This window comes from Ctenopharyngodon idella, chromosome 12 (genome assembly GCF_019924925.1).
Source record: "Ctenopharyngodon idella isolate HZGC_01 chromosome 12, HZGC01, whole genome shotgun sequence".
NCBI classification, from domain to species: Eukaryota; Metazoa; Chordata; class Actinopteri; order Cypriniformes; family Xenocyprididae; genus Ctenopharyngodon; species Ctenopharyngodon idella.
The window spans coordinates 15,305,275-15,330,145 of NC_067231.1; the positions used below are offsets into that span (position 1 = coordinate 15,305,275).

A 24,871-nucleotide genomic window follows, 5' to 3' on the forward strand; every position below is an offset into this window, starting at 1 on the left:
CCTAAGGTTGGAGGAAGCCAAGGAGAAATAAGAAGGATTTTAGTACTGGGTAGGAAAAGGTGCCAAATGAGTTGTTTTTGCACCATGTAGCTTCACTCTCTCACATAAAGTAGTATGAGAGGATTAAACATGGAGTGTGCTGACACTTTCCAAGGACAACCACTTGAGCAGGTGCCACTTCATAAGCTTCAAGTTCAAAATCCTTTTTATGATGCAGATGTACAAAATGTTCAAGGAACCTTCATTGTTTGGGAACTCTGCATACTGGAGAATAAAGAGGCTCAATGCTAATGAAAAACGATGGGGAATTGATTCAGAAAGTAATCAGAGATTCTGAGCAATGCTCAGCGCAATAATCTATCTGGCAGATAATTGTTATTCAGCCCTGAACAACAGCCTGCCACAAATATTTCAGGAGGGGTGAGACGCAAATGTTGTGTCAGAGCAAAATTTAGTATAAACAGTATAATCACATACATCATGAATAATTTTATAATTCAACTTACAAATAAACATTTAACCACTAACATTTTATCTAATGACATTGATAAAGATGTAGGAGATGGAAAACACAGTTCATGCTGACTGCATCTGAAAGGTATGAAGGTGTTAATGTCATATTTACATAACAATATTCCCCTCTTTTCATTGGCATGCTCATCAGGATGAAGTTGATTAATTGGGATTCATCACCATTTTGTTTCCTGACACAAAGCCCTCTGGAATATTTTCTAAAAACCTCCCCCAACACCACCTTCAATGCACAGGTCAACCCAATGAGTCCACAGTGATGCTAAAACAGCTGTAATCAACATCGGATAAAAGACAACAGTCAATCACAATATGATGGGATAGTTCACCCAAAAATTAAAATGCTGTGATCTTTTTTCCCATCCTTGTGTCGTTCTGAACCTGTATGCTGAAAAATGTCTACACTCTGAAAAATGCTGGGTTAAAAACAACATAAGTTGATCTGAAAATGGACAAACTCAGCAAATGGGTTGGTTTATGTTTATTGTTTGCCCAACCTGCTGGGTAGTTTTATTTAACTCAACTATAGACCCTTTTCACAGACTGTGATGACACGTTTTAAGGGTTATCAATATCGTAAATCCTGCAAAGTTTTTTATATTTTCATTTTTTTTTTTCTAAATGTATATCTATAACACTATTATATTAACATTGCATCAAATTACAAAAAACTAGTTAATGCTGCTGTGAGGGTGTTTCTAATACAGTGGCTATGGAACTGACGGTAAACATTACATCTTCCTCTCTTCTAACTGCCATTATCAGTCGCTCTCTATTTTTTTCCTCTTTTTGAAAGTTATGAAAATACTATTGTGGAGTTTTTATTTTGCTATTTGTGCAAAATGACACACAAAAAAATATATATTTAATGAAGTCTCTCATTCACCGCTAAAAAAGTTTACTCAACTATGACGACTTCCGCTTCTGAGAAACCCGTAAATGTGAAAAGGCTCTATTGTTTAAAAATTGTTATATTGCTTGCTTAAAATGAACCCAAAATATGTTGGAAATTAACATTTATTAATAAGTTTAATGAATAATATTTAAACAATAAACATTTATTAAATTTCTTATTAATAAATGTTCACATTTTGATTATTATTGTTGCCTCTAGTAATTATGTCTGATTTTTAATTTCCAACCTATTTGGGGTTGTTTTAAGCCAGCCATATCCACCTTATTCCTATGCCCCATGACGTTTTGCGTGAATTAAGGCGCGCTTTATAAACTCAAAAATATGCTTTTTAAAAAAAAAAAAAAAAACATGATGACATTATTCTATTCGCCCTTCAACCATCAAGCATTAAAAGGACATTTAAAAGTGCAAAAGCATCAACGCGATTACAATAACGGACGGGTAAAATATCACTGTAGTATATATCTATAATTCAGTATATATCTGTATTATGTAACATACATTGCCTTAATAAAAAATGTTTATTAACTGCGTGATACTATTTTATAGTGATTTCCATCATTTTGACAGATAATAAATTGTAATTTACCTATGAAAGCAAACCTGGAAAGAGCATTTGAGGAGAAAAACGAGAGATTCTTCGTGCATTCCACTGAATTATTAATGACGGATAAGCTTTATTTGTAGGGAAACCTTATGATTTGAAATTATTCCTTTCAGTCTTTTTGAATAGAAGCTCCCCAAACCGGAAGTCCCACCCATAATTCAAAACACAGTAGGCTCGTCAGGAGCAGGAGCTCGTAACTGAGCATTTTTTTCCATATAATGAAAGTCAAAGGTATCAAAAGTTGTTTGCCCTCTAGCATACTTTAAAACATCATCTTTTGAGTTCCACAGATGAAAGAAAGTCATACAGGTTTGGAACGTCATGCGTTTGCAATTCTAAATGTAATAACATCTAGATCCGGTAAGGTTTGGAGAAAGGTCACTGGAATCCAATCTGATTCTCATTGGCCTTTTTGCTGAAAACTATTAGATGCTGTTCCATTGTTCACCCCTGAAAGCTACGACCCGGTATTCAGCCGAGGAAGCCTTGTTACGTCTGTCTGCTTTGCTTTGAAAAGAATGACTGTCAACCCCTGCTCTATCTACTCAGTTGCTTAGCAACGACTGGTGCGTCTTCTGAGAAGAGCCCATTTTTTTCCCGTTTTCTGCATTTCCTCGCTCTTATTTTCTGTACATTTAAAGTGGAGTGGAGAATGACGTATGTCCTGGAGGAGAAAAATAAACAGTTGCCTGAAGGTTAGATTGTATTTTCAAGGGTTTGGGCAGAACTTAAGCAAAACTGCACAAAAGATGTTCTATTCCAATGGCAAACAGCACTGCTGATGCCTTGAAAAATTCAGAATGCTTTTTTCCTTTTCATTTTATATTGATATAGTGTAATAAAGGAGGTGGTGACGCATTTAACCTGGATGAGCGGTTTAACTGTCTATTCATCAGGCGGGATTTTACAGCATGTTAATGAGAACTCTCTTCTGGGGCTGTTGCTGTGAGACACACCAAAAGTCATGTGAATGTTAAAGGGGGGGTTGAAACTATGTGTTGAAATGCACAATGCTAATAAGTCACCAAGCACTAAAAGTACAAGAGAAAGACAAAAGGAGGCCAGAGAGAGAGAGAGATAGAGAGAGAGAGAGAGAGAGAGAGAGAGAGAGAGAGAGAGAGAGAAGAAGAAAAGTAGGAAGGAAAGGAAAGTTAAAGCAGGGTCTTCGTGGACGGACACAGTCAGTCTCTCATGATTTTCATTATTACTTACATTTATTATGATCTACCTGGGGAACAGATAAAATGGCAAATATTGTGCACCTGCCTCTCATTTGGATTCTCTGTGTTCTTACAAGCTGCTTCAGTGGTGAGATGTTTTATCTGCCTTGCTCAGTAATGGATATTATTCTTGCTAATTTTTTTCAATCATAGAGCATTACATTACGTGACTTGTGTTCGCTATTTGTGGATGCATATAAAATGAACACAATTTGTTTTTGGAATATTTCATGCTTTCCACTAGAATATTATTGCCCAAAGGGTGCAAAAATTGACCGTGATGGTTTGCGCTGTTACTGGATGCCCGCATTTACGTCAGCATGGCTGGAAGCAAGAAGCATCTGTCAGAGAGATGAGAGAGGAGACCTTGCTATGGTGGACAGTGTGAATGTTCAGACCTTCATACAAAATTCATTTCAACTGTAAGAGATCACAAGATTTTACATGGTTTTGCAGGCCTGTTTTTTTTCCCAACAGAAATATTTAAAAATATATTATTTAGAGATTATAGTCTCAAACACAGAGCACTGCAACTTTTTCAATGGCTGATCCTGTATTTGCTTTAACACTGTGTAAATTCCAGAGAAGCTCCAATTGGGGTCTGGTTGAGAAATGGAATGGAACAGGGTTGGTTCGATGATTTAGATACTGAAGGCAGTGAGATGAAGGAATGTACTTCAATGGCTCTGGACAATGGACAATGGACGAATGAAATATGTAATAAGGGAAATTTCATCATCTGTGAGAAAAAGATATCAGGTAAGCTAATAAACTGTTTTAACCCCACTGATACAAGAAAATCACTTTATCCAAATCATTGTCATGACTGGACCAATAATCACATACACCTTCCACAACAGTAACATTTTCGTCAGAAAAAAATTAAGTTTAGCTCTTTTCACTATTATTAAAAAAAAAAAAAAAAAAATTACTAAAATTTCTGAAAACAGCATGATATGGCTGAAGATATGCGATTATTTCTTGGACATAAAATACTTTTAGCATTACAGTACTGTAGTTCGCTTTTAGTCAGCATGAAACAGAAGTTGCGATAGTCTTTTCTTAAAAAGACTATCGCAACTAAAGTTTCTTAACAAGAAATGTAGGGCAGGATTTTGTCCACTGGGAATTGATTGAATCGTTGGATCATTGTTGTTTGCTATTGCTGTAATGTCATGTGAGTGACAGGATGTCCCACACTTGTACCAGTAAATGTCATCAGAAAAGAGATGAGATGTCATTGCAAGAAGTTATTTTGACTAAAGATTATGAGGAAAAAAACATATACAATATTCCATTAAAAAAAAACAAGAATTGTCCATTTTGGTTTCATGGTGACTTTAACTTTGAGCTAGGGGATGACAAACATTTGTTTACAGAGTTATTTAAAACTCACATTTAGTTAACTTAAGCCATGTTGCAAAACCTTTGTCAGATCTCATAACTGACAGCATTGTCATTCATTTTCTCTTTAAAGTGTCTTTGCCATCACTGGAGAGCTACGTGACAGGTGTGCCACTAATGTCAGGCATATACACAGTGTCCCAGATACAACTGCTACCCTTTCCACCAGACCCAGGACCACACATGGTTGAGGTAAAAAAACAAACAACAACAACAAAAAACAATCAGCTTAATAAATTGTTAATCAAAGGATCTACAGTTTATTCTATAAAATATATAGGCCTACTCAACAATTTTACACTAATATGAAACTTTTAAAGATACACTACCGTTTAAAAGTTTTTTTTTCATGTTAAGTCTTTTATGCTCACCAAAGCTGCATTTATTTGACCAAAAATTGTGAAATATTATTACAATTAAAAATAACTGTTTTCCATTTTAATTACGAAGTCCCTAAAGGGACTTGGTGATGAAAAAAAAAATGAGATTGAGGAAAAATGCTTGTCAATGCTTTTGCATTCTCTTGCAAATGTTTTGCCCAATAACAAAAACTTTTGTGCTTCGCCGAGAAGAACACAAAGTTTCTTGGGGGAACGCAAAGGTTTTGCAAGTGATTGCAAAGTTTCTCGGGGGAACGCAAAACATTTGCGAGAGAACGCAAAAGCATTGACTTATTATTTTTCCTCCCGTCTCATTTTTTTTTTTCCCCACAACCATGTCCCTTTAGGGGCTCTGTATTTAACATATTTTAACATGCCATTTATTTATTTGATGGCAAAGCTGAATTTTCAGCATCCATTGCTCCAGTCTTCAGTCTCACATTAACCTTTAGAAATCATTCAGTCTCACTTATATTAGGTGTCTTTAACTAAGTACTTAAAAAAGTTAGCTACAATTTACTTATTTTGTTCATGTTGTATTGCAATACACTTGCCGCTATTGAGGTGGGATATGGGTGGTTAGGGACAGGTTTGGTGGTATGAGTAGGTTTAAGGGTGGGTTAGGGTGTAGGGGAAGGGTCCAACAGTGTAATCATAGATGTAATTACAGAAATTAATTACAGTTGTAATTACATGCAGGTATTTCTTAAAAATATAAGTACAAGTAAAAAACATGTATATATACAATAAGTGCATTGTATCAAATAATTAATTTAAATGTTAGTACATAGTTAAAGACATTTAATAGCATTTATTCGAAATCTTTTGGAACATTATAAAAGTCTTTACTGTCACTTTTGATCATGCAACCTTGCTGAATAAAAGTACTAATGGGTTTCTCAAAAAAAAAAAAAAAAAAAATTTCATTTTATGAACCATACATGTTAATTTTACCATTTGGAAGTTAATAGACACCTATTTTGAAATGAAAGGTGTGTGTGCACAGATTATGTTGTTCCCAGGTCTTTGGTTCAGCCATGAGGGTCAAGTGCTGTCTTTGGATTTGGTGATGCAGCCAAGTGATCAGCTGACCTTTGCTAGAGTGCAAATCTTACGGCCGTTTTGCAGCCCAAGTCATCATCTAGTACCACCCGGTGAGCAAATCAAGCACTAATGAGCAACACATACTTTGTTACCAGTTTATCAATTTACCAGTTTAAGAAGTACATTTTATAAAACACCTTCTCTCTCAGGTTGTAGTTCTCTCCTGAACCCTTTCAGCTGCTGTTCACCGATGCCCATGTGTAACACTACTGGTGGCTGTGTCAGTGGGCAGTACTGGTGTCACCTGCTGGAGATCTGTCTGCCTGTCACCAGTCCGTGCAACCCTTACCACTCCTTTAACGGGGGACATGTATTCCCTCTGCCTCCCCGATACCCTGCGACACCACCGTTCTTCCACTTGATGGCAGACATGTCACTGACACTGCCACCAAGCACTGAACTCACACACATCAGTGTAGGTGGCAATATTTGACTTGTTCATCATTTTTAAAATAATTATTGTATTAATTATTTAACAATAATAAAGCGAAGGAAAATGGTTCATTACACTGTACTGAACGTTTGGCCTAGCAACAAGACAAGCACTGCAACAATATTACAGTAATATTAATACTGAAGTCCTTTGAAGTCATATTCACTACAATTGAAGATGCTAGATTCTGTATTAAATCACCCAAAAGGTGGTTCATGAGTTGATAAAAAACTAACATACATATATACAGATACAACCCGAATTCCGGAAATGTTGGGACGTTTTTTAAATTTGAATAAAATGAAAACTAAAAGACTTTCAAATCACATGAGCCAATATTTTATTCACAATAGAACATGGATAATATAACAAATGTTTAAACTGAGAAATTTAATAAAATGTTTGCACAAAATGAGCTAATTTCAAATTTGATGCCTGCTACAGGTCTCAAAAAAGTTGGGACGGGGGCATGTTTACCATGGTGTAGCATGTCCTCTTCTTTTCAAAACAGTGTGAAGACGTCTGGGCATCGAGGTTATGAGTTTCTGGAGTTTTGGTGTTGGAATTTGGTCCCATTCTTGCCTGATATAGGTTTCCAGCCACTGAAGGGTTCGTGGTCATCTTTGACGTATTTTTCTCTATAGGTGAAAGATCTGGACTGCAGGCAGGCCAATTCAGCACCCGGACTCTTCTACGACGAAGCCATGCTGTTGTAATAGCTGCAGTATGTGGTTTTGCATTGTCCTGCTGAAATACACAAGGTCTTCCCTGAAATAGAGATGCTGGCTTTTGAACTGAACGCTGATAACACGCTGGAAGGTCTCCCTCCTCTTTAGCCCAGAGGACATGGCGTCCGTGATTTCCAACAAGAATGTCAAGTTTGGATTCGTCTGACCATAGAACACTTTTCCACTTTGAAACAGTCCATTTTAAATGAGCCTTGGCCCACAGGACACGACGGCGCTTCTGGACCATGTTCACATATGGCTTCCTTTTTGCATGATAGAGCTTTAGTTGGCATCTGCAGATGGCACGGCGGATTGTGTTTACCGACAGTTTCTGGAAGTATTCCTGGGCCCATTTAGTAATGTCATTGACACAATCATGAGTGATGAGTGATGCAGTGTTGTCTGAGGGCCCGAAGACCATAGACATCCAATAAAGGTCTTTGGCCTTGTCCCTTACGCACAGAGATTTCTCCAGTTTCTCTGAATCTTTTGATGATGTTATGCACTGTAGATGATGAGATTTGCAAAGCCTTTGTAATTTGACGTTGAGAAACGTTGTTTTTAAAGTATTCCACAATCTTTTTACGCACTCTTTCACAGCTCTGCCCATCTTTACTTCTGAGAGACTCTGCCTCTCTAAGACATACCTTTTATAGCTAATCATGTTACAGACCTGATATCAATTAACTTAATTAGTTGCTAGATGTTCTCCCAACTGAATGTTTTCAAAATTTCTTGCTTTTTCAGCCATTTGTTGCCCCGTGCCAACTTTTTTGAGACCTGTAGCAGGCATCAAATTTGAAATGAGCTCATTTAGTGGATAAAAGTGAAAAATTTCTCAGTTTAAACATTTGTTATGTTATCTATGTTCTATTGTGAATAAAATATTGGCTCATGTGATTTGAAAGTCTTTTAGTTTTCATTTTATTCACATTTAAAAAACGTCCTAACATTTCTGGAATTCGGGTTGTATATACATATACATATTTGATTATATATTGATTATAAATTTGGCTGTTTTTTTAAATCTGAGACTATTTTGTTGTTTTATGCAGGTTATAGTACAAGACAAACATATCACTGTCTATCCTGATGATATTCTGGCATTGCAACACACTAGAAGAGCAGGTGAATTTCTACATTGTGTTGCCAGTACCAGCTCAGTCTGGCGCCAGACTTACCTCTCCCTTCATGGGCCTGAGTGGGGGGGCTGGTTAGAGGGGACCCTGTCTGCCCAATTGGGACAGGGCCAATGGCTAGATGGACTGGTCTGTGACCTACGGGTGATTTATGAGGACACAGTGCCACACTATGGAGTTTCACCAATACCAAACACCTCACAGAGCAACAGTCCAATCAAAGCAGAGAGTCCTGTCACAGGGTTGCAAGTTTTACATCCAAAGCTTGACCAAGGCAACCAAATGCATGTTGCTGTCAATATCCCAACTCTCATTGTCATCCAGATCATTTCAGGAGGAAATGCAACCAGTTCCTGGTCGGACCCTGTGTCTAAGAATGGAGTCCCTTTTGAACCCTCTTGCCCTGCTGAGATGCCTGAGATTGAAGGAGGATGTGTTAGGGCTACTCTTGGCACGTGGTTTTCTCATGTGTACATGGAGCTTTCTAGTCAAGGGGAACATACACTAAACATCATGGCTTCAAACAGCTTGAACTCCCAGACTCTGAGTGTGAGAGTTGTGTCTCATATTCCTGTCACTGGGCTGAGCATCCAGCCTCAGGGCTTCAGCAGAGTTCTAGTCGACATACCACAGGTATCAATTTCTTATGTGTCATTGTGAAAAGATTGCCAGTAACCTTTTAGAATTTGATGTGCTAATGGTATTTACATGGTATTTGAGGAAAAGGTTTTTAGAATGTCATAACTAGACTTTAAATGATTTTTAGGGGGCTTACTCTGTGTTTTTCCCCCTACAGTTGTTTACAGCTTCAGTAGTCACTGGCTCATCAGTAAGGTATACTTGGATTACTGATGACCTGGTTCAGTTTCCACACATAGGAGAGTCTTACAGTGTGGTTTTTAAAAAACCAGCAGAATACGCACTAAAGGTAAACATGTTAATATTAAAGAAATATTTCTTTAAACCCCTTTGTGAAACTGAACCTAAAGCAATGATACAATGATTCGGGTCTTCAAATCCTTTAGGTAAGTGGTTCTTGTCTGGTTTAGTTGGTTTTTAAAAAAGAAACAAAACATTCTTCAAAACAAAATGTTTTATAAAATGTGTTAATATTAACTGCATGCAGAACAAAAAACTGAAAAATTATAATTAATGCAAAATTATTATTAAAAAAGTCAAATTATTTACATTGGCCTTGGCTTGTCTTTATAGTTTCTTATTTGGTTCTATTTGGTAAATGTCTCTTGAATTTCAATAGGTTCATGATTGCTGCAGCTAATAATTAATTCCACAAAGCCAATTGTGGTATTGTAGTTGCACAATTTATATTTATCTTTGTTTCAAGTGAAAATACTAAGTTTAATAGGATGCACTGCCTTTAATATCAACAACAAAAGTTATGTAAAGCATATTCTCCTCTCTTTTAAAAGTAGATTAATCTATTTATTTTGTTATCCTACTTATACATGATTATGTGGTTAGTTGCATTTTATTGTTTGCATCTAGCATTGTTTTTTTCCTGCTGTCAGTGACTCTATCAGAACGGACCTGAGACCCATTTTGGAGTCACGACCCACCAATTGAGAATCATTGCTTTAGGTTTTGTTATGAATGATTTCATTTTTCTATTTTTTTCAAATCTTTACTGCTTTCTCTGCTCTAGGTAATGGCAAATAACCCCGTGAGCTCTCAGTTAATTGAGGTGAAGCTCACAGCTGATGTAATGACCCCATTAGCTGACCTAGCAGTAATTTCCATGCCAGAGGCCATTGCTGTAAACACCTCAACTCTCTACACAATTCAAGTTAAAGCTGACATCTCTATAGGCGTTACAATCAGGTTAATGTCTCTGAATTATAGTTGAGTTAGAATTATGAAATTAAGTTTGACCTCCTCTGAATGTATAATGCTCCATTATGCTATATTATGAAATGATTTATCTGTCCAGATGGGATTTTGGTGATAATACAGCATCTGTCAGTCACCCAGCTTCTGCTCCTTTAGAGATGGAAGACAGTTATCTTCACCTAAGTGCCAAACATTTCTTTCTGCAAGACTCTATCCATCATACATATTCTTTTCCAGGTACTGTAAATAATTTTAATTGTGCATTGCTACAGTGACATCATATGGAAGCCCGTTTCCGCCACTAAATAAAAAAATAAAAACAGTAATTGAGACTTTATCTCAGAATTCTGACTTTTTATCTTGCAATTGTGAGTTTATACAGTATCTCTCAATTCTGACTTTTTTTTCTCACAATTCTGACTTTTTTTCTCACAATTGCGAGTTATAAAGTCACAATTCAGAGATATAAACTCGCAATTGCGTGATATAAAGTCAGAATTGCGAGGTATAAACTCACAATAGCATGATATAAAGTCACAATTCTGAGATATAAACTCGCAATTGCGTGATATAAAGTCAGAATTGCGAGATATAAACTCACAATAGCGTGATATAAAGTCACAATTCTGAGATATAAACTCGCAATTGCGTGATATAAAGTCAGAATTGCAAGAAAAAAGTTTCACACAATTGTGAGTTTATATCTCAGAATTGTGACTTTATATCACGCAATTGCGAGTTATAAAGTCAGAATTGCGAGAAAAAACATCAGAATTCTGACTTTATATCACACAATTGCGAGTTTATATCTCGCAATTCTGACTTTATAACTCGCAATTGTGAGAAAAAAAGTCTGAGATAAAAAGTCGCAATTACTCTTTTTATTTTTTTATTTAGTGGATGGAAACGGGCTAAATCAGTCACTGAAACCATTTTTTTTTTTACTTGACATTGTAATAAACCCAAGATAACTGCCAAATCTGCCAGCACAACATTAAAATTACTGAATGCAGTTCTAAGTGGTTATGCCGTGGGGGAAAAAAAACAATTATATACTAAATTTCAGGATATATGATTTTTCTTTTTAGGTGACTACACACTGAAAATAAAGGCTTACAACAATTATGACCGAATTGAAAAGGCTGTAACCGTTAAAATAAGGACTCCAATATCAAGACTGCTGGTGTCATCATCTCCTACTATCTGTCAAGTTAACCACACCATCCTCTTTGAGGTCTCACCATGGCCCTCTTCATACGGAATACTTTATTTATGGAATTTTGGCGATGACTCTGATCAAGTGAAGGAATATTACAGTAAAGTCAGGCATGTTTTTAAAAGGCCCGGCACATACAACGTCACCATCTGTGCCAACAACTCCTTGTCAGTCTTGACTAACTATACATTATTGGAGGTTGTTGAAGCTGTCTCGGATCTCCAGTTAAATTACAATAGCTCCATTGAACTGAACTCCACCTTTGAAATCAGTGGCAGAGTGTGTGCAGGCACACATCTAAAATGGACCTTTGAATTTGGAGATGGTTCAATACTAAAAGATCTCACTGGAAGCTCAGCCTCTCACATTTACAAGTCTCCTGGAAATTACACCATTCAGGTTTCTGCTTATAATCCTGTAAGTAAAGAACAACGGTTAGTCAATGTGGAAGTCTATCGTTTGCTAATTAGTAAAATTATCCCAACAGACTGCATTTTGAGTCAAGTGGAGACTGATTTTGAGGTGTTAGTCAAAGGCTTCGTTCCTTTTTTAACTTTTCACTGGGATTTTGGAGATGACACACCATTGTCTGTTGTTAAAGGAGCTACAACTATCACTCATACTTTTCTAAGTTCAGGGACTTACACAGTTGGTGTAAATGCTCATAGCCTTGTGGATTCGGTACATTATGAAACCAGCATATGTGTTGAGGCTCAAATAACAGATGTTACCCTGCATTCAGCCAAGAGTGCTGTAGCGGTGAGTGAGGAAATATGCTTTGATGTTTCCGTGCTTCCCAAAGTAACAGATTATCTGTTTTGGTGGTATAACAACCTTTCTAGTGATATAGTTCCAGTCAAAGGCCAATCCCACCATTGCTTTGTTTTTCAAGAGGAGGGCTTGTATGAAATTTCAGTGCAGGTACATAACAAAGTCAGCAACGGAACAGCAAAAGCAACCATTTTAGTTCAAAGGCCTGTATCTAATCTATCCATAAAATATGAAGGCAACCATGATGCAATGGCTGTGAATCAGTCCTATTACTTTTGGGTTGAGCTTCCTGGTAAAACAGCTTCTTTTCAGTGGAACTTTGGAGATGGCTACAAAAAGGAGGGCCAAAATCAATCACACGTTTTCAGTTTTCCAGGGCATTTTTGTGTGATTGCCACAGCATCTAATGCTATAAGTTCAAGTTCGGTGTCCATAGAGATTGAGGTGCAGGCACCTCTGTCATTCTTAATGGTTAATACCAGTCAGCCATTTGTGGAGGCAGGAAAAGAGACACCGATAATAGCTCAGACTGATGTTAATGAAAATGTTGCGTTTTACTGGACTGTGGATTCTTCATCACCTCCAAAGCCTGGTACGTCTACGTACACATATGTGTTTCCAAAAGCAGGAATGTTTCGGATAAAAGTTGTGGCACAAAATCTTGTCAGTCGAGTAGAAACCATAGCACACATTGAGGTTGTAGAGAGAATACATGGAGTTCGAATTCAATGTCAGGAGCTGCGTGCTGCAAGATATGTCCTGACAAATCAGGCCGTAGTATTGACGGCATCAGTGACACGTGGTTCTAACTTGACATATGAGTGGACTGCAAACCAAAGTTGGATTAACAGAACTGTAAGTAATCACAAACAGTTTCCACTTGTTGCAAACAGCCCTGGTGATATACACATCAGACTGGTAGTATCCAATGCCCTTGGATCAGTAGATAGTGAACTTTCACTGAGAGCAGTAGAGCTTGTGTCTGGATTGAGTATTTCATCGCCAATGAATGCTGTAGCTAAAGGAAAGCCAGTGAGGATATCTGTGAGTGTTGCATCTGGAACTGACCTTCACTACTCATGGTTCTTGGACTCTGAGCGCAGTCCTGTAATATCAGATGTGCCTTTTGTGTTGCATGTTTTTAAAGTTATCGGTGTGGTCAATATCAGAGTATCAGTCACGAATGTGTTTGGGTCTGATGATGCAACCAAGCAACTAATAATTCAGGAAGACATCTCTAAAGTGGATATTCAGATAAATGGACGAATCAGACCATTTTTTGTAACTTCAAATAGCCTTGTGTTTTTCCATGGCTCTGCAGGAACAGGAAACGTCCTGCACTGGGAATGGGTTTTAACGTTTCACAACAACACTGTTACTGTTCTTGCTGACAATCAAACTGTTAGCTATTCTTTCGTGGAAGTCGCTGATCACCGGATCTCACTTAACGCCTCAAACGACATTAGCTGGCAAACTGTATCATACACTCTTGTGGTTCAGGACGCCATCCAAGGACTTTTACTTACGGTTAGCAGTGATGTTGTTTGTGAGGACGACATGGTTACTTTCACACCATCTATCTCCCGAGGAAGTGAAGTTTCCTTTTCTTTGGAGTTTGTTAATTCAAGTTATTCCGTGGATATTCGGCAGAATTTTACAACCTCTTCTCTTTCAGTCGGAAACCACCTGGTAAGAATAAAAGCAAAAAATAATGTCAGTTACCAAACTGCAACAGTGATTGTGAGAGTCGTGGAAAGAATTAAAGGTTTGCATTTGATCGGATGTTGCTCTGCTGTCCTAGAGGCATCCAAAAACATCAGTTTTCAAGCATCCAGTGACTCACAAGCCAATTACCACTGGACTTTCCTATTAAATGAAGTCCAGTCCTCTCAGGAATTCGGGCAAAATGTTCACTTCACACCTTTTACTAATGGATCCCTGTCTGTTACAGTGGAAGCTGATAATGGCTTCTGCTCACAGTCCCTGACCAGTATAGCAACAATACAGAAGTATGTGAAGGAAGTGAAGATTTTTACCTCCCATGATGGAGCTTTTATTGACTATCCGGTCACTTTTGTAGCCATGACAGATGGAGGCAGCAACCTTAAATTCATTTGGGATTTCGGTGATGCCAGTGAAGGAGCCCTGGTTACAGAATCCAATAGACAAATCCACAAATTCAATACTACTGGTGAATTTGTGGTGAAATTAACAGCTTTCAACAACATAAGTGAGGTCTCCACTCAAATGACAATTAAAGTACAAAAGCTGGAGTGTACCCAGCCACACGTCTACATTGTAAAGGAACAATATAAAATATTAAAATCCAGACCAAGTTTCTTTGAAGCACGAGTGGACTTTAATGGTTGCTTTACATACAAAGCATCTTATTTCTGGGAGATCTTCAGAGGCCAAGATTGCTCAGGAATAGACAAGGTGTCCTTAAATGATTCAGTGGATGTTACAACACCACTTCTTTATCTGCCAAAGCACGCTCTAAAAGTGGGAAACTACTGTCTGACATTTACCGCAAGACTTCAGGGAACTCCTCTACAGCAGAACAGGACCATTAAGCTTACCGTGGTCCACAGTCAACTGGTGCCTGTGATTGAAGGTGGTTCTCACAGGCTCTGGTCAACTCAGTATGATCTGATACTGGATGCAACGGAGTCTTTCGATCCAGATTCAGAGGAGAATGATATTGAGTTGTTTCAGTTCCAGTGGAGTTACACTATAGAGGTACAGTAAATTACGAATGCAGTAAATTCTTCATTTACTGCTGTAAACACTCAACTGATAATGTATTCTGTGCTTTCAGAACAGAACAGCATTGTCTTCAGCCGTTTCCACCTTTCATCATCACATTCCAGGAAATGGCAGTATGCAGCTTCTTCCCAGAAGTGCACTGCTGCCAGACAGAGTGTACCGCTTTTCTCTCACCTTTTACAAAAATGGACGACAACCTGTCTCTATATCACAGTCGGTGAGTGTTAACTTATTTTACTTCACATTGCTTTTAGCATTTCACTAGGAAAATATTTGTCATGAACATTCTGTCATCATTTACTCACCCCCATGATGTGCCCAACCTGTATGACTTTCTTTCTTCTGTGGAACATAAAAGATATTTTAAAAATGATCTTAGTTTTTTTGTCCATATAATGAAAAACAATGGGGTCTAATGTTGTTTTGGACCCCACTGACTTTCTCCACAATTTTGGACCCTACTGACTTTCTCTACAATTTTTAATCATAGAATAAAGAAAAATGGCAGAAAAATGTCTATTTACAATGTCTATTAAACTTTTTGATGCATCAAAGTTTTGGTTGTGTGGACTTTTAGAGGATGGACAAAAATGATGAGAGAATATTAAAATCTTTTATTTGCATTTCGAAGAATAACAAAAGTCTTAAAGGCACAATATGTCACAATATGTAAGATTTATAGATTAAAATATCCAAAAACCACTAGAAAAATATGCATTGTATTTACGTATATATGTTATGTATTTTGTTGACGCTGTATGTCCTACACCTTCCCTATTCAACTTACAGAACGAACGCGGCCAGTTCCATTTTTTCCGTAAGTAGAATAGGGAAGGCGCAGGACATACGGCGTAAGCTTTTTGAAGAATATGGAAGGCGGTCTGGCGGAACCACTTGCAAGGCGATCATTTGTGTTTATAAAGCATATACAGTTGTATTTTTTTTAGAAAATGACAGATCGTTTTGCTAGATAAGACCCTTATTCCTCGTCTTGTATTGTTTAAAGCCCTTTGAAACTGCACTGAAACTGTAATTTTGACCTTCAACATTGGAGTCCATTGAAGTCCACTATAAGGAGAAAAATCCTGGAATGTTTTCATCAAAAACCTTAATTTCTTTTCAACTGAAGAAAGAAGGACATGGACATCTTGGATAACATGGGGGTCAGTAAATTATCAGGAAAATTTTATTTGAAAGTGGACTAATCCTTTAATATATTATTTATTACTTATTATACTATTTAATAGACAGGTAAGCAACTGTTTGCATACATTTATCAACAGAAAACTAATCGTTGTTATATAGCTAAACACAGTTAAGTCTTATTGTTTGAATCACTTGTTTTCTTGATTTACCATGAGTAGAAGTGGTAGCATAATCAGAGAGTTTTTTTCCATCAAACAATATTTAATTTTTTAATTAATTGCATGTCATTTAGCAACACAAGTCATCCAGTTTTTATTAATATGACATTCTAATATTGATCTAGATTACTGCAAAGTGCAACAAGTCTCTTGTACCAGCCATTGAGCGAACGCACAAACGTTCTAACAACTTTCAACACACTTAAACGTATTTAGTATGATTGTTTTAACCATGTAAAACAGTGCTGCGTTATCCAACATACGCAACAAAAAGAGCAGAAGCTGGCGACTGCAGCATAAGCATAATAAAAACTCCGCTGGACCCCGCAGCTCTCGGCCCACCCTTCTTCATGCCTCAAAACATTAATAAAACTTTAATACATTAGCTCATCAAATAAAAATGATTTCTGCCCGAGTCCATCGGCTTGCTTTCTATCAGCAGTGGAGTTGAAGACGACAACTCCCATGATTCCATGCTCATTCACAGCATCATCAAGCTACACCTTTGTTTTGAATAATTAACCTCTAGTGGCGAAAATTACATATTGTGCCTTTAATGGTGGAATGAAATGAGGGTGAGTAAATGGTGGGAGAATTTTAATTTTTGGGTGAACTATCCCTTTAAGCTAGTCGAGGAGCTTTCTGGTCATTTAAAAACAATATGTCATTCCCAAAACTTCCTGTTTCATTAAAAATGTCAACATAGAACAGAAAACTATGTTCGTTATATGTCTTTAATTATATTTTTATTCTTTTAAGGTTAAATTGTACAATGTTGCATTGCTGCCTGTGACTGTAAAGTGTGTCTCCTGTATTTCACTGTTGCAATTCCAAGTAAGTCACAGGCGCCACGTTGCCTTGGCTGGCCATTGTTCTTCATGTCAAGACACTGTACAGGTAATTAATTCCCAATGTACCATAGAATAACTTCATAAGGCTCTCACACACACACCTTAATAATGTTTTAAAACACTTTAACTACAGTACAGGTGGACTGCAGAGAATCAGATAGGTGAAGCTTTAACACTGAATGAGGTCACTACCTCGACAGGAAGTCTCTGGAGAGAAATAGTCATTAAACCAGGAGCGCTAATGGAGGGCCAAGAATACACCTTTACTCTCAACATGTCTGAGCCAGCCTCTGGGCTTTGGGGGTCGGCAAGCATCACCTTAGTCCCCAACCATCCTCCCTACGGGGGTATTTGCACTCTGTCACCAGAAGACTCGCTTCATTTCCTGGAAACTGTGGTCTCTTACAGTTGTTCAGGTAGTGTCATTTCTCTTCTGCTCTTTTTTCTCACCCAAGTAATAGTTCTGCGGATTGACGCATTCTTTGCTATTTTTTCCTCAATGGCAGGGTGGATAGATGATGACGGTGACTCAGCTCAGCTGATATTTTCACTGCAGGTGGCACAGTGTGAAGATTTTGGACCATTATGTCCCATGATTACCCTTTACAGAGGCACTCAGAGCACGTTTGGCTCCCTGGTGCCACTGGGTAGTCTGAATACAGCGGAAAACATATCTATTATTCACATGCTGGTGCTGGTAGAGGACAGTATGGGGGCTTCAGTCATTGCAGCGAGAAAGTTAGTCAGCTATTGGCAATAATATTCCGGTAAAATTTGGCAAAACATCACAGCTCCAAAATAACACTTCATATCTTCTGCAGGAATCTGACAGTGCTGCTGTGTGACCAGTGTACAACGGAGTGGTTGAAGAATAAGAGCCAATCAGAGTTTGGGGCCTTACTCCAACAAGGAAACCCTCAGGACATTATCCAATATTCTATTGCCTTGACCAGCCAACTCAACCAGGTAAACCAGCTGTCCGCATGTTTATTAAAAGGTACACTAGTATTTTCCTAATTAAAAATATTATTACACTAGATGGATAAAATGGATAAATAATGACAAACTTACATGAAATTAAGATATCAGTAGCCTAATAAAAAATTTATAAGGCTGAGTTAAACCAGTATTTCCTCTTGACATTGTGCAGCGTTTACTACAGTAAAGTTAACCGAGTGGATCACTGAGCTGGTGTGAGTGAGTGGAGGCGGGACTAATTTGCATATTCATTGTTCCGCGTATACTAAATGAAGCAAGGGTGTAGAGTTACATTCAAGCTATTTTAAGGCTTTTTTTCACAGGAAAAAACTTATAAATATGTAATTTTGGTGATCAAAGATAAGTTTTAAGGGATACAATTATTGACTACAGGCCAGGGGGACTTTAATAAGTGAACTCAAATTGTATGTACCAAGATGGAAAATCACTTTATTTCCCAGAATCCCATTATCTGTTGAATTTCTCTTAAATGTAATTCAATAAATTCCACCTCCTACAATTCTAGTTTAGATTCCTCTTGGGTGTAGCTAATTTAGTTCAAATTCCAACTCATGAACTGAAAGGGGGGCAATTCTTAAAGGGATAGTTCACCCAAAAATGAAATATTCTGTCATAATTTTCTCACCCTCATGTTGTTCCAAAACTGAATGACTTTCTTTCTTCTGTGAAACACGATAGAAGATATTTTGAGAAATGTCTCAGATTTTTTTGGTCTATACCAGGGTTTCTCAACTCTGACACTCAAGGTCCACTTTCCTGCAGAGTATAGGTGTTTGCGGCATGTCGTAATTACTGCAATTACGTGATTTCATCTTGTAAAAAGTGTTCACGTCCTTGAAGAGCTCGTAATTGCAGCTTGTAAGATGGGAATTGTTTGAGAGCTCCTACTTGTACCACGTGACCACTGTACCACCTGACCACTGCAAATTCATTTAGGTGTTGATAGTGGTGCCATAGAAACGCATAATTCCCAGTCCGATGATGTGAACAGCTCTGAATAGAACGTCACGTGTTGTCATCTTGAGACTGCGGTAATTAAAACATGGCGTGAACGTAGCATTTAGCTCCAACCCTAATCAAACACACCTGAACAAGCTAATCAGAGTCTTCAGGATTACTAGAAAGTTATAGGCAGGTGAATTTGATCAAGCGTGGAACTAAACTTTGCAGGAAAGTGGACCTCGAGAGCCAGAGTTGACAACTCATAGTCTAAACAATGGAAGTCAGTGGGCTCCAATGCTGTTTGGTTAGCAACATTCCTCAAAATATCTTCTTTTGTGTTCCGCAGAAGAAAGTCATACAGGTTGGAAGGTGGGTAAATGAGGGCTGAATTTTCAATTTTGGGTGAACTGTGCCTTTAAATTCTGAATTTTGCTCAACTTAAGTTTCTGTCATCAGTAACTGATAATATTTGCTTTGTGTGTTGTTGCATCCACACCACTAGATGTCAGTCTAACACAATTGCCATAAAAAATACTGAGTGCACCTTTAGTTTCTGTAATGTTGTGTTATTAGAAACTAGTTTTTAAATCAAAATCAACCCACTTCCACAGCTAGCATCCGTAAGTGCTCATGAGTTGGAGGACAAGATTCAGATACGTGGCAATGTGATTCAGGCTCTTGCGTCTCTGCCGGTCTCCTCATTCCAGGATGTGGCTCTGATCAGCTCAGCTTTGGCCCAGTCTACCGTAAGGCTTTCAATTATTAAAGCTTATGGAAAGTATAGCATTAATCAGCATTAATCATAGCTTGACACAAAGCATGTCAGCAACTGTGTGACACGAGAAGCAAAACCTCATCACTGAATACAGATTGCCTGCTGTGTGTAATGAGGAGTGCTGGGAATACAGAAACTATCCATGCTGCCTAAGAACAAAGTATTGTCACATGTGATGTTACAAATGCACATGATGTACTAGAAAATGTACTTTCCTGTCTGCAGGTGGTTTCCTCTGAATGGCAGTGCGACGGCTGCTATGCAAAGGTTCTGAAGGTCACAGAAAAGATGATCAAAGTGATAAGAGAACAAACAGGACAGGGTGACATCAACCCCACAGACACAGGCAGAAACATCCTGGCTGTTTTAAGTAAAGCAGAATTCATATACAGCATGATAATAGAAGTTCACTCTGAAGTTGTAAATGAACCGTGGCTTAACCATCCTTACATTTTCACTGCAGGCAGCACACTAACTGCTGATCAGAGGCAGAGGAGCAATTCAGGCCTCAAGCATGTGGATACATCAGAGACAGCTGTATCAGCACTAAGCCAGATTTTAGAGCTCACACGCTCATTAATGTTGTCGCGGATGAGTGGGGAAGAAGCTCTTTCTCTCGCCGTTCCAAAGATCAGTGTGGTGGGTGTACGGGGTGACCCTAGTAAAGACCTTCTGTGCACAGATCCTCTCATCCATTGCCAGTTTCACATCCCATCAGCACTGAGCTCTCAACTAAAGGAGGAAAAACAAGAGGTCCTGCAAATCCTTCTGCAAATGGAGGATGAAGAAAACCCATTCATTCCAGCTGCAGAACCTCCTATAACGACTACTCTTGCAGCCATGGAGTTTGCTACACCACAGGGGCAGCCCATTTCGATTGCCAACCTGACACTAGACACTGCGATACAAATTACTTTACACAAAAAAGCACAAGAGACAGAAGATGAGAGGTTACTATGGAAAAATTTTACTCTGCTGCCCAAGGGAAGTGTAAATTTCACAGTCAAAGCAATGGACACAGATCCTCAGACTGGCCTCTATGTTGCCCTAAACTTCAGTCTCATCCCAGGTAGTGTACACCAGCCAATGCATCTTATAACACTTCAATATATAATATAATATAATATAATATAATAACTTGAATGCAATGTTCATTTATATTATATTATATAAAATATTAGTTCCTGTCCTTGATTCTGATTGGTCAATAGCTGTGTTTTATTCACGATAAAACACGGCTATGACCGCTTCATCCAAAGGTTCTGTGTATCACTACACAACACCCTTAGCAACCACTCTTAGTAACGTAAACTGTATGTTCTCAATTGATATTGTTCATTGAAGCTTACTGTATTATGTAGAAGAGTGTTGTGAGAAAAAAATCGAGTGAGCGAGTTTATTGCCTGCATTCAGATTTAGCATTTTGCTTCAGGTCAGTCCTATGTTCATAATAAAAAATCAGTTTAAATGTCCGATGTATTATAAGGTGACCAGATTTCTGAAATGGAAACCGGGGACATTTCCTATTTGAGTGGTCAAAATATCACTGAAATCTCATTTGTTATCACCTATTTATTAAAAAACGGGGACAATTCATTTTTGAATGTTTTTGTTTTTAAATCGTTGTGGATTCTTTATATTATTACATAAATAATTATGATTTAGCTTTATTATTAGGATTTTTGCTCTGGTTTTAATACAATTCACCAAAAAACTATTACACAATTAAATAGTAACCATTTTAAAAGCAGTTCAAATCAATATATAAAAGAAGTATGACTTTACAAAAGCACATTACATTAAAAAAATAAAACAACATAAATATAAGAAGATAAATAAAATGGCATTTAATAAATATTTTTAACATTTATTATTGAATTTAAAATTTTAATTTTCACAAGCTGTTTTTACTGTAACACAAATTACAACTGTTTTAACTTTTAACAATTTTTAACTATTATTTTGCATTTTAGACTCACTTTAAGCACAAATTAAGTTGTACGTGTATTATTTATTTTATTTAATCATATCTGAGTGTACCTTCACCACGTGATATAGTTAAGACGTGTGTGGAAATTGCTGCGTTGTGACTGGGGAACTTTTGTGGACGTTTAAAATTGTGCAAAACAATCTCGCACACTGTTAAGGCCCTGTTATAAAACATGCAAACAGTATTACTTTAATTTAACATGAATAGTTAGTATGTTACTACCTTGAAACCGCTGTTTATTTTTGATATTTGACGATAATGGCGCTCATCTCTGGTCCAGATCCAAATTACGTTCTTCACGAAGTAGCGGCGCGCGCGCGACCAAGTGTAGCTGCACAGCCCCCTCTGTTGGTTAACATGATCACTACACAATTGCTCCGATAACCAGCAGTCTGTTGTGTGCTGGTGCGGTTGGGCTTTTTTGCAATGAATTTCGGGTTATTTTGAACGAGCTGTAAAACGGGGACATTTCCGGGGACAGCTCCAGTCGGGGACAGAACAACAAAAACTGGGACTGTCCCCGGAAAACGGGGACGTCTGGTCACTCTAATGTATAATCTTGTCCTTTTAACATTTAAGGGGTTTTCACGTGACTGACAGCGCTAGTAAAGGCGCTTGGCAGTTGCGTCTTGTTCCGTTTTCAAAACATTTCACTCTTTTCAGTGTAAAAGTCTTCGCTACTGACTGACTCACTCATAAAGACAGTCTTTGCCGCCATCTAATGGCGTGAAAATATAGCCTAACTTCTGTTGCTGTTCACGGTCAGGGACTATTTTTTCCGGCGGAAGGAAGGCTTTTAGATAAAGTTTACTTCATGAAAGTTGCATTGATACATATTCCTTGCTTAAATATTTGTATTGTGTGGTAACCGTTTTATAAAAGCAATAAGGTACTCGAGGCTAGTGCTGTATCATGAATAAGTCACAGCTGAAGGGGTTTGCTTCGTGCCTAACCCTTCAGCCGTGAATTATTTATGATACAGCACAGCCTTTTGTACCTTATAGCTTACATATTATTTTTAATATTATATTATATTATATTATAAAGTTTAGAGTAAGAACTTTTTTCTTGAAAATTATGATTTTATTCAACAAGAATGCATTAAAATAATCAAAAGTTTGAGACCTTTTTAAAAAGAAATTAATACTCAATACATTAAATTGGTCAAAACAGACTGTAAATACATTTATAATGTTACAAAATATGTTTTTTTTTTGTTTTGTTTTTTTAACTTTCTATTCATCAAAGGATCCTGAAAAATCATGGTTTACACAAAAGTATTAAGCAGCACAATTGGTTTCAACATTGATAATAGAGATATTTTTGAGCACCAAAACAGCATATTAGAATGATTTCTGAGGAATCGTGTAACATTTTAAATAATAAAACAGAAATCAGTTATTTTAAATTGTAAGAATATTTCACAATATTACTGTTTTTACTACAAATTTGATCAAGGACATGCAACCTTGGTAAACAGATGGCATTGTATATTATATTGTATTGTTTTTAATTTCATTTATTTTATGAAATTGATGTAATAGTCAGTGGGTCTCAGTGTTAGCAATAAAAATAACATTTAAGTACACGCAAAAGAGGTATATAATATGTTTGCAATATAGAAATGTTTTAGCACTATAGAATATAGAAAGCCTGTGCTTTGTATTGTCAAGCAGGAGCTGGTGAGAAAGCCTCTGGAATTGTATGGATCTATGTAGATGACCAACCAGTTCATTCAGTGTCTGAACAAACTCATTCCCAAGAACTCACCCTCTCTCTCTCAGCTGAGACTCGGTCACTGGAGCACACCATCTTCCTTACACCACTGTAAGTTCTTCCTGTTCCTTCCTTAATTTTTTTTCATTGAAAATAGTGAATAGAAATATTGTGTTAGTGTAAATGAAAGTAATTGTGTCTGTAAATTTTACAGCTTGAATGGCTCTGCCAAAGACCTGTTTGTGAAGCTGAACAGTAGCGTCAGCGCTGTGGACATGTCCGTCTCAGTGTGTGTATTCAGCATGCTGTGCCGGTTCTTCAGTGTTGATGAGAGGCGCTGGAGCAGTGACGGCTTGAGTCCTCTGAGTGGCAGCAGACCCCACACTGCCCACTGCCTCACCCATCACCTCACTATGTTTGGAGCCAGCCTCTTTATCCATCCTGAGGCACTTCTACTATTGCCGCCTGTATGCCATTTCTACTTAAAGATATAACAATTTCACCATTAAAGGGTTGGTTCACCCAAAAATGAAAATTATTTATGATGTACTCACCCTCAAGCCATCCTAGGTGTATATGTCTTTCTTCTTTCAGACGAATACAATCAGAGATATATTAAATAATGTCCTGGCTCTTCCAAACTTTATAATGGCAGTAAATAGAGGATGAGATTTTGAAGCCCAAAAAAATGCATCCATCCATCATAAAAGATATCCACACGGGGTTAAACTTCTGGAGTGAAGCGATGCCTTTGTGTAAGAAAAATATCCATATTTAAAACTTTAAAAATTAAAATAACTAGCTTCTGACAGACAGCCGTACACATCATTTAATGAGGAAAGAGTGAACTTTGACCTGACGTACTGACAAGTACGCAGAAGAGAGAGCAAAACAAAACACTGGTCACAAATTAGAAGTCTAAAACGAGAATTTTTAAAGAGAAATGTCGGAGGATTTCGATACAACAGAAGAGGAGCTTGAGTTTGTTGTCCAGCCCTATTTGTTTGAACAGCAAGAGGTGTCAAAGCTTACACTACTCCTACATCGCGTAAGAGGTTACTCTTTTAGTGTAAGTCGACATGCGTACTGCCGTCTGCCGGAAGCTAGTTATTTTAGTTTTTAAATTTTTAAATATGGATATTTTCTTACACAAACGCATCGCTTCGCTTCA

General features: G+C 37.5%; 1 protein-coding gene across 1 annotated transcript; it reads left to right on the top strand.

The window, feature by feature from the left end:
• The first annotated feature begins 3,213 nt into the window (after positions 1 to 3,213).
• pkd1b (polycystic kidney disease 1b) lies at positions 3,214 to 23,815 on the top strand. Its single transcript, XM_051915701.1, has 16 exons — positions 3,214 to 3,362; positions 3,519 to 4,033; positions 4,752 to 4,870; positions 6,065 to 6,212; positions 6,312 to 6,577; positions 8,379 to 9,095; positions 11,725 to 15,036; positions 15,116 to 15,280; positions 17,187 to 17,324; positions 17,412 to 17,694; positions 17,785 to 18,016; positions 18,100 to 18,244; positions 19,831 to 19,965; positions 20,220 to 20,364; positions 20,458 to 21,063; positions 23,661 to 23,815. The coding sequence occupies exons 2-16, from the start codon at positions 3,892 to 3,894 to the stop codon at positions 23,813 to 23,815; spliced, it is 6,708 nt and encodes a 2,235-aa protein (XP_051771661.1). The 5' UTR covers positions 3,214 to 3,362; positions 3,519 to 3,891.
• The last annotated feature ends 1,056 nt before the right edge of the window (positions 23,816 to 24,871 follow it).

Excerpts from the sequence above, each read along its gene's own strand:
- pkd1b (XM_051915701.1), top strand. The coding sequence starts at position 3,892 with ATGGAACAGGGTTGGTTCGATGATTTAGATACTGAAGGCAGTGAGATG. Across the intron at positions 9,096-11,724 it reads TTCTAGTCGACATACCACAG|GTTGTTGAAGCTGTCTCGGA; the intron begins GTATCAATTTCT and ends ACATTATTGGAG. Across the intron at positions 18,017-18,099 it reads TCAGTCATTGCAGCGAGAAA|GAATCTGACAGTGCTGCTGT; the intron begins GTTAGTCAGCTA and ends TATCTTCTGCAG.